General features: G+C 37.0%; 2 protein-coding genes across 2 annotated transcripts; one reads left to right on the top strand and one right to left on the bottom strand.

The window, feature by feature from the left end:
* Positions 1–701: 701 nt before the first annotated feature.
* Positions 702–3098, top strand: LOC145595417 (uncharacterized). The gene has a single exon (XM_081651825.1). It carries the CDS (start codon positions 868–870, stop codon positions 2926–2928), a length of 2061 nt encoding a protein of 686 aa, XP_081507951.1. The 5' UTR covers positions 702–867; the 3' UTR covers positions 2929–3098.
* Positions 3099–6021: 2923 nt separating this feature from the next.
* Positions 6022–8357, bottom strand: LOC145595418 (pectate lyase-like). Its single transcript, XM_081651826.1, has 4 exons — positions 8105–8357; positions 6750–7401; positions 6387–6629; positions 6022–6243 (listed from the first exon to the last, which is right to left on the bottom strand). Exons 1-4 carry the CDS (start codon positions 8332–8334, stop codon positions 6022–6024), a joined length of 1347 nt encoding a protein of 448 aa, XP_081507952.1. The 5' UTR covers positions 8335–8357.
* Between the last annotated feature and the right edge of the window lie 1783 nt (positions 8358–10140).

A 10140-nucleotide genomic window follows, 5' to 3' on the forward strand; every position in this document is an offset into this window, starting at 1 on the left:
TATAAATTATTAATTACTAATTATTAATTACTGATTACTTATTATTAATTACTAATTACTAATTATTAATTATTAATAATTAATTATTAATTACTGATTATTAATTATTAATTATAGATTAATAATTATTAATTATTAATTACTGATTATCAATTATCAATTACTAATTACAAATTAATAATTAATTATTAATTAATTACCAATTATTAATTACTAATTATTGATTGATAATTATTAATTACTAATTATTAATTATTAATTATTAATAACTAATAATTAATTATTAATTACTAATTATTAATTATTAATTATTAATTATTAATTATTAATTATTAATTATTAATTATTAATTATTAATTATTAATTATTAATTATTAATTATTAATTATTAATTATTAATTAATAATTAAGGATAAAAAGTAATTTGTTTAATGAAAAGCCAAAAGCCAAAACCAAAAAGCTAGTAACACTAGCTTTTTGTTTTTGGCGGAAAAGCCGGCTTTTTCACCTAGCTGAAAAGCCATTTACCAAACAAGTATTTTGGCTGTTTGACCAAAAGAAAAAGCCAAAAGCCAAAAGCCAACCAAAAAGCCAACTAAAAGCCAATTACCAAACATGGCCCAAGTGTAATTCCCTGGATTAACACCCCGAGCAAAACAATACCCATACTTGACCCAAGAATCCAAGATCCGACCCCCAAAATCAACTACTCCGTAACTCCGGCATCATACTTCTCAATTCCCCAAGTCAATTCCCCCCCTCTCCACCGGAAACACCCATCATAATCATCATCACTTGACTCAAATCACTACATAATGCTCTAGTACTCAAATCAAACACTCAACCAAACCACCCCAATCAAACAAAATGCTCACCACCACCACCCCATCTCCGACCACCATCAAAACCACCATCTCTCTCCTCCTCCTCCTCCTCCTCCTCTTCCTCCACCCCACCACCTCCACCCCAATCTTCGGCCTCGACTCCTTCCTAACCCAACAATTCCAACTCGACCCCCACGCATCCAACGACACCCTCCTCACCCTCCCATCCCACCTCAAATCCACCCTCTCCACCACCCCAACAACCACCCTCGACCACCGCATCTCCTCCCTCCTCTCTCTCTCCCTCCCAATCTCCCTCCACATCAAACTCGTCGGCCCCTCCTTCACCTCCTCCTCATCCTCCACCCTCTCCTCCTTCCTCTCCGCCTCCCACTCCTCCTCCCATTTCCACGTCATCACCCCCTTTGACACCACCCTTCACCACCTCTCCCTCTCCCACTCCCTCCACCACGTCACCTCCCTCTCCTCCCCTTCCCTCTCCTCCTCTCTCTCCTCCGCAATCCGCGCTTCTCTTGCCTCATCTACCGCTTCGCTTCGTTCTTCACTATTCTCTGTTGCGTATTCGGTTGTCGATGAGATCATAGCTGCTGACTTTCGCAGGGAGAAACCCCTTCATGGGTATACCATTTACCTCATCAATCTTGGGACCCAGTCGAAACCCTATGCTTATACTTACTCCTCGTCTTCTGGGTCGGAATCATCTTCGCCAAGCTTTACGAAGTGCTTGGGTTCGGTTTGGGTGAGTAAGGATAGGTACATTTGGGTTGATTTGGGTGCCGGGCCGGTGGATTACGGGCCGGGTCTTTCGGGTGATGGGGTTCTTCCAAAGGGTGAGTTTCATCCTCTTGCTGCTTTTCATGGGAAGGCGAAATCGGATAAGGCGGTGTTGGCGGATTTAGCTTCGTTGGTTTATAGTGCTTATCAGGTATTGCTTGTTCCTTCTTTGAGAATTCCTGTTCCTTTTGAGAATAATCTTGTTGTGCAGTTTATTCATGTTGTTGGGAGTGATGGGAGTGAGCATAATAGTTATGGGTTGGATTGGAAATTGATTGAGAATGCTTTGTCTGATGAGGGTTTGTTGCTTGGGGATCAGTCATTGAGTTTTAAGAAGTATGAGATTGATTATAGGGAGTGTGCTTTGTGTTCTTTTGCTGTTTCTAAGTCGAAAAGCTCGTATACGAGTAGGTTTTTGTTTGATAATTATACTTTGATTGTGAGTGAGTATGTGGACTCGAAGAAGTTACATCAGATACTGTCTGATTCGGCTGATGAGTTTAAGAGGTTGGCGGGTGTTCATGAGGAGGATGATTTTAAGAGGGTTATTCCGGTGTATGTTTTCGATTTGGATGATAATACGTTGCTTATGCTTGATCGGTTTCATCAATCGGTTGCGTTTAAGGACATGGTGATTGCGATTAGGACAAGGAATACGCAGACTGTGAGCGATTATAGTTGTAATGGGCGTCATGTTTTTACTCAGACTAGAGAGCTTGAGAGGCCGATTATTGGATCAGTATTGCAGAGTATGTGGGGTGTGTCTCCAACCCATTTGAGATGGAGCCCTAGGCATAATACCACTTTGGTTGATTATACTTGGAGTGTTGGGCAGACTCCATTTGGACCATTCTCGGAGATTTCCTCTTTGTCGTTTGTGCAGAAGGATGCTGCTCGAAGGAATGTTCTTTTGACCACTTTGAATTATACTGTTTTGAGTGCCATAGAAGTCCTTCAATCTGTTAAGGCACATGGTGGGCATCAGAGGCTATTGAAGGGTAATCAGGTTACTGAATTCTCACAGAGGTGGTCTCTTTTTAAGTATAAGCTGGATAAGATGATTACAGCGCTGTCCCATTTGGAATTTGAGTTGGCTTCATATTACTTGAGATCATCGGAACATGACTTGTATGCCATGCACTCAATCATCTATCGTGCATCACAGGAGTTGGATGCTTCACTTGTGTGTTTCACAGATCCGCCAGTTCCATGGGCCTCTGTGTCTATGTCAGCTGCAACTTTTATCATTCTTTGTTTTGTTTATGCTAAAAGGGACAAGTTCTTCAAGAACAAAACAAAGCAGTTCTAAAGCATCAAAAGGGTTGTAACATTGAACAGGATGAGCACATGTATTTCTATAGGAGGCAGGCTACCAGGTTAGAAATCATTACTCGATTTGAATAGACCTGTATTTTATTTTGAACAGTTTTCCTTTTCTGGGAACAAATACCGAGTAAAAATTTCATCTCAGTTTTGATATGTGCATTATTTTGTTTCTCTATTTTTCTGTTTGTGCTGAGGCTTGAATACTATCATAAGAAAAGTAGGACGTCATACACGAAATGCAATTGTAAATTCCACTGCTGAATCTCATTTTAGCCAATGTTAGCAGCCACAGTACTGTAATGTGCCTGACTTCACCCAATCTTTAAATTCTTGCTCTCATTTTTATGTTTTACTTATTTGATGACAATCCAACTGATATATGGGTGCAGTAACTTCTAGCCTAGTTTGCAAGAAGAAAACTGGCCATTGACTTTGCCCTTCTCTAGTAGGATCTAGATGAAGTTTGCCCTTCTCTAGCTTTTAGGCATACAATATTGGTTTTTTAGTTTGAAGTCAAGTTCATTCGAGTTTGGAAACTATATGCTTTCCTGTAGTCTTACTAAAATTAGAGCATTTTAGGTATGCCATGTAGGTTGGTGCACATATGTGTAAGCGTCTGTTTTATGTGTTTCTGTGAAATTGTACGTGTTGTTGGCCTTGTTGTCTAAGTTCCTGGCTACATACATTTTTCACCATACTTTGGACTGTTTGGAGCATCAAATGAACAATAACTCTTATGCTCAAATTCATTTTGGTATCTGTCAGCAATATGATAGGTTTTCAGCAAGAGTAACTTAGTTGATTCTTAATTTTCAATCCTCTCAAGTCTCAACTATCTATTTGCTCTTTGTATGCTTATTCCTGAAGTATCAGTTGACTTGCTATGAGGGACAGTAACAATACCCTGTTCTTCTTTCCCCCTCTCCTTTTTCTTCTCCTCGTCCACTCCCTTGATTTATTGGCCATTGCACCTCTGTTGGGTATTTCTCACTAATGCTTAATATCTCCAACCCTTCCCATCCATATTGATAGAGAACTGCATATCCTTTCTTAACTGTGTTATTATGGTGATGGATGTCAAAACTGTTATCCCTTGGTTAAACAATTGAATATCCATTATCAATTGGGTTTTTAAGTACCTTTACCAATTTGGTTTCTAAGTACAGTGACTGATTTCAAGAATGTCATCTCTGAGAAAGCAAATTTGGAGAGTGTGTGAAGGAAGCAAAGACATTTGGTAGTTTGTTGATAAATTTTTCACATCTCTTTCCACTTCAATAAACATTAAGGTGTGGTAGCAATTTTGCTACAGTTTCGAATATTTTTAATACTTACCAATTTAGCTTAGGCTGAGATGGTATTGAAAAGTGATGGAGGGGGGTTGTTAATGCAATTCAATGAGGATTTAGGAGTTATTTGAACGAGGGATTGTTGGAAGATCATTGTTAGCCATGGTCCAGAATCAGAAACCCATTCAAGGCTTTAAAAGAAATTTGGAGAGGAATAAAACGGGAGTTGAGAAGTGAGCGGAATAGTGAACTGATTAGGATTCTTGTAAATGGGGCTTGGAAAAGAAGAAAACTGTCAATAAGGGATGAGCTGCTGTAATTGGGTGGATATTGATAAAATGAAAAGCAATATTGAACAGCCAGGAGGGAAGAAAATATTTCCATATTCCCATTTACAAAAAAAGCATTAGCTATTTTCCAAGGAATATGAAAAGCAGAAGGGAAGTGAGCCAAATTGGGAAATGGGAATTGAATTGACTCAACAAAAGCCGCCTGAGCTATTTCAAACCTGGCTGTGGTTGCAGGGAGGTGCCTTCAATTGCTTGATCAATTAAAAGTCTTGCAGGTAGATTTTCTTATACAGTAGCTTTTATCATGGTTGATAGAAATTTGTTTTTAAAGCTCAATAGTTAAAGTTAGTACGGATTCATCAGAGCTAGAAATACCATTCACTCTCCAGTCATTCCTGCTCCAGAAACCCCTTCAGCCACCATTGCACTTGGCACAAGTTGTTCTCAGCCAGGCTTGGCATGTAATTTGGATGATTGCCCCTTTACTTAGGTCATGGCATACCAGAACTGGCAACATCTCTGTGCTTTGTGTAAAGGTGGCTTAAATTTAAGTTCATCCCTACTGTTGACTTAATTTTTTCTCCTTTCAGTTTTAGACTGTCAGAAATACCAAAAATAATCCGCAGGCCCTTGGATATGGCATATGCATGTTGCAGAATACTATTCAATTGATTGGGATTCTGACCTTGGTGTTGACCATCGCCATTTGTGTATTGAATTGGTAGTTTTTTTTTTTTTTTTGGAAAAAATGTTGTTGTTGTTGTTGTTGTGTGTGTGTGTGTGTGTGTGGGGGGGGGGGGGGGGGGGGTGTGGTGTGGTGGTTTTGTGCTGAAATAGGTAAGGAAAATCACTGCTTTAATATGTAAAAAGGTAACGCCCTTTGGGCGATAGTGCTTGACGGTGGGATAGAAAGAAAACTGAATTAGCTTAATGGTGGGATTGAAAGAAAACAAAACTAGCTTACTAGATTTGTGTTTGCATTATATGTTTGTCCTACATTAGGATGAAAACAAAATGAAAGTAGCTTTACCAGATGATACAGAGTTTGTGTTTTAATTACATGTTAGCTTGTCAATGGGATGGAAAGAAAACAAAACCAGCAGAGGAGAAAAAGAGAGAGAGCAGTCACGCCTAGGTTGATTGCTTATCGATTCTGTTGGCAGATTGATGATGGGATGGTGAGGGAGATGTCGATGGTAGTAATTGTGATGTACAAACTCATTGCTATGTCATTATATGAATAACTTTTGGACCAAAACATTGTTACATATAAATTGATATGCAACTGGGTAAACCAATATCAACTTTGCATGTACATAACCTTTGAATGTACATACGATTACTTATTATAATGGTTAGTAAAATATCTCCTTTTCATGCACATTGGTTCCAATAATTCTTTTCTTAGAAAGAGTACTCTATGTTTTGTAAGACCAAACAAGTGAAAAAGTGTATTAATTGCATAAATGTTGTAAAAACGAAAAACATATGTTACATCTAACAGCTTTTTCCAACAATACATCTGCGCTGACCCGCGAATCGGGTTAGCCTCCTCACGTATGTTCCTGGTTTTGATTTGATAAAATCTTTCTTGAAACGCCTCTGGTCTAAGGGGTGTCCTGATTCTACAAAGTAAGCTCCGTTCAAGAATACATCATTCTCCGATCTCCATATCCATTTCTTCCATTCTTCACCAACAACATTGTTCCTGTTTGTGATCTGTTTCATTCAAATAAAAAGAAAATCGATGAATAACAAACTCGATATCAAACAGAAAACCAGTAAGTAGCCTACATATGATTCTGAATGGCTAATGCCTTGTTAATAGTATAATGAATGGTGAATTTGTTTGTGTTTCCTACCATCTTAGCTGTAGGATTTGGAGGAGCGATGAATCGATTGCCTTGACTGATGATGGTGGGATGCGAAGTACCACCGATTGCATACATTATCCAGTGTGTGTAATCGTTGTTGAGAACATGGAAGAAACCATATCTACACCTTGGCATTCTTTGGACAAGCCCCTTTCCAAAGTGGTTAAATGCTAGTGATATTTGCATGATTTCATCCTTTGGATCAGTATCACTAGCACCAAACAACAGCACCTGTACATAGTCATTCCATATTACAGTTTAGGAAAAAAAAGTTGTAATACGAGACGTTAAACCTTACTAACTTTGACCATAGTTTTTACTAGTATGTCTTCGTAATATTTATTGACTTACGTGGTCGTGTCTGGTGAAATGGTTGTTAGAAAGGGTGATGGCAGTAGAACCCTTAACGATGTCGATAAGACCATCTTTGCAATTCCACATAGAAAGATGGTCGAGCCAAATGTTGGTGGAGGCAAAGATGTTAATACCATCTCCATCATCAGCACCCCTAATGCCAACATGGTCATGTGTGTCCCTAATTAATCCTCCAAAAGCAGGCTTAATGTCATGAATCTTGATGTTGTGAATGATGACATTGTTAGCAAATTGGATGGTGATCCCAGCTCCATCGGCTATCTGGACTTGTGCACCACGACCATCGATCGTCTTGTCGCTTGTCACCAATAGTTCTCCACGGAGCACAATCCTCATATCCGTAGCAAATATAATCCACAAAGGACCAGGTTGAAGCACCCCAAAACGGAGGGTTCCTGGCCTGGGGTTAACAACGTTGTCATCAGCAGGGTCTGTTACTACATAATACGGACCGTCTTTTCCTCCGGTGGTCTGACGTCCAAAACCCTTAACACAATCCGCTAATCTTTTTCGGTCTTGAGCCCAATTAGCCTTGCACCTCCAGCAACGGTCAATTGGGTTTTGAGCCTTGCATGCACCCCTGTACTTACCTAGCCCTCTTCTTGTACTATTGGTTCCTTCTAATGCCCTGCAAATTGTCATTGAGAATTTATGATCAAACTAAATTATGTCATGTACATTAACAAAGCATTTTGATTATAGGACTAATTTTTAACATGACTTAACAGATTTTATTCCATAATGAAATTAACATGTCAAATGCCAAAATAAAAAAATAAAAAAAGAAAACTACTAGTAATAATATGTGTACCGCTAATCTGAGCCAGGTTGACCTATGAGATATTTCAGACGGGTATGACCTTTTTTCCTTACCAACCCAAAAAAAATAATGTGTGATTCTACCCTCTAGGGACCCTAACTTTTTGTGTATCTGATTTTTTGATTAATTATTGTTGCATAGTTTTGATAACTATTGAAACTCTATGCATGAATACATCTACTTTTTTTTTTTTTTTTTTTTTTTTTGAAGAAAGATGAATGCATCTACCTTAAAACAAACATATACTAATAAAATGAGGGTAATGTTATATATAAGGGCTATATATAACATTACCCTCATTTTATTAGTATATGTTTGTATAATATAGGAATTCATGACGAAAACACGCGCAAATCAGTGTGGTTTTGTCATGATTTCCGAAATTTAAACAATTTTCTAGAATATTTTTAATGCTTATACATAACCCTTAGGGCTATGTATAACATTTTCCATAAAATGATACGAGTAATTCATATATATAGATGAAAAATTGAAAAATAAAAATATTTACCGGTGGACATGGTAGTTAAATTCATCCATAACTTCAGTAGGTTCATGATGATAGGCTTGTAATGAAGCATTATAAGCTTCAGCAAGTTTTCTTTGAAACCATTCATCGTGTTCATGCTGTTTAACAGTGTTGTTTCCTACAATGTTAGCTTGTGTAGTAGGAATAATGGCCACCAAAATGGTTACAAAAATGAAAAAGGGGATTTTAATTTTGTTATTTGCAAATTCCATGGCTTTTAATTATAATTTGCAAAATCAATCTTCCCTTTCTTATTAAAATTAAACAAAACTAATGGGGCGACCTCTATTTTATTTTTTTTATTAATATTTTTTTTTGCGCAGGGCTCAGGGCACGATAGACCAAAACAATTGAATTTGTTACGCACTCAACATGGTCCTGCCCGGCCTATGCACTCTTTTTTTTCTTCTTATTTTGAAGGTATATATATTTACACTTATATTATTGTTTTAGATCTTTGTATAAGAATGGGTGAATTGTTATATATTGCCAGAAAGAAATCTATAATAAGGATCATGCATAATCATAAAATAAGGAATGTGCCTAAAAAAGTGGAATACCACATTTTTCTCTAATTCTCATTCCAGTCCTATATTTGATAGCAAGCCACAATCTAATACAAATTTTATCCTAATAATAGATTGATGTTTTTTTGGTGTCAAAAGTTAATAATAGGATTTGACTATTCTACAGTTAGGGCTACGAATTCATATGCTAGTAAGAAACAAGGTTCTTTCAAATACATTGGCTTAAAGTTAATTCTGAATTTTATAGTCTAATCCAATTGAATTTTGTATTTCTTGTTGGGGTGAAATAGATAACATAGATTGTTTCTTAGTGTTTCCCTATTATATAAAAATGCTTTTCCACATTCTTCAAAAAAAAAAAAAAAAAAAAAAAAAAAGCTTTTTCACTACTATTAATAAGTTCACAAATATTAAACAAGTTAATTGTTTAAAATGTCCTAAAATCCTAATGACAAACAAAATATATAATCAAAGACACATTAGCAAAATCACTAAGGGGGAGTTTGGTTCAAACAATGGTATGGGTTTGGAATGAGGAATGAAACCTGGGTGGTATGGGGTTGGAACTTGGTACTTGATTTCATGTGTTTGGTTTTTATGTAAGAATGATAATTATTCTTTTAATTTTAAACCTAAAGGTATGGATATGAGCTATACCCACCTCCCCCCTTGGGTTTTAAAAACCCATACCTTGGGGGTTTGAGGTATGGGTTTGAAAAATGAAATTTCTAAAAACAAACATAAGGTATGGGTTTTGGTCATTCTAAACCCATACCTTATACCTATTATGCTTGAACCAAACACCCCCTAAAGTCCATTGTTCATCTTCCTAGCTGGTGGAATAGGAGGTTTGGGAAATCGTAATTTATCACTCAAATTCATAAGGAGATCTACCTTTCTAGGAATAGGTCGTCTTTAATCACATTTCACTTTTTGTAGCATGATAGGATTAAAAGTGAGTGTTTGGTTTTCTTAGCGGTCACCTTGTGAGAACTTTGTGCATCTAGGAATAAACGGGTATTTAGGGGTATCATCTCTACCTTCGACTTGGTACGGTGCACAATCAACTTTCACTTAGCATGAAGCTACACCAATGGTTCATGAAAAGGAATGAAGGCCCTTAATGTTTATCAACATGTGAAGGTTACTAACTCCCTCCCCCCTTCGGTCTTTCCAATTTGGTATCGTAGGGTTGGAGGTTATAGTTGTGGAAATTCAAGTTTAATGTCAAGGGGATATCTTTTCATCAGCTTTTCTTTCCATTTTACGTAGTATTTTAAAAATGAAAAGAAAAAAAAGTGATTGATTTACAAATTTTGTGAATCAATCATCCTAATTAATGGCTCATACCTTGCATACTTGTATCATGGCAAAAGTGAAACCAATTTAATGCACGATATGTGGGTATATATGTAGTAGCTCTAAGCCTTAATTTACACAAGAAAAGGTGGATGATCAAAGTTACGGTAGTTTGAACTTCATGTGTATTGG

This window comes from Chenopodium album, chromosome 19 (genome assembly GCF_948465745.1).
Source record: "Chenopodium album chromosome 19, dcCheAlbu1.1, whole genome shotgun sequence".
NCBI lineage: Eukaryota > Viridiplantae > Streptophyta > Magnoliopsida > Caryophyllales > Amaranthaceae > Chenopodium > Chenopodium album.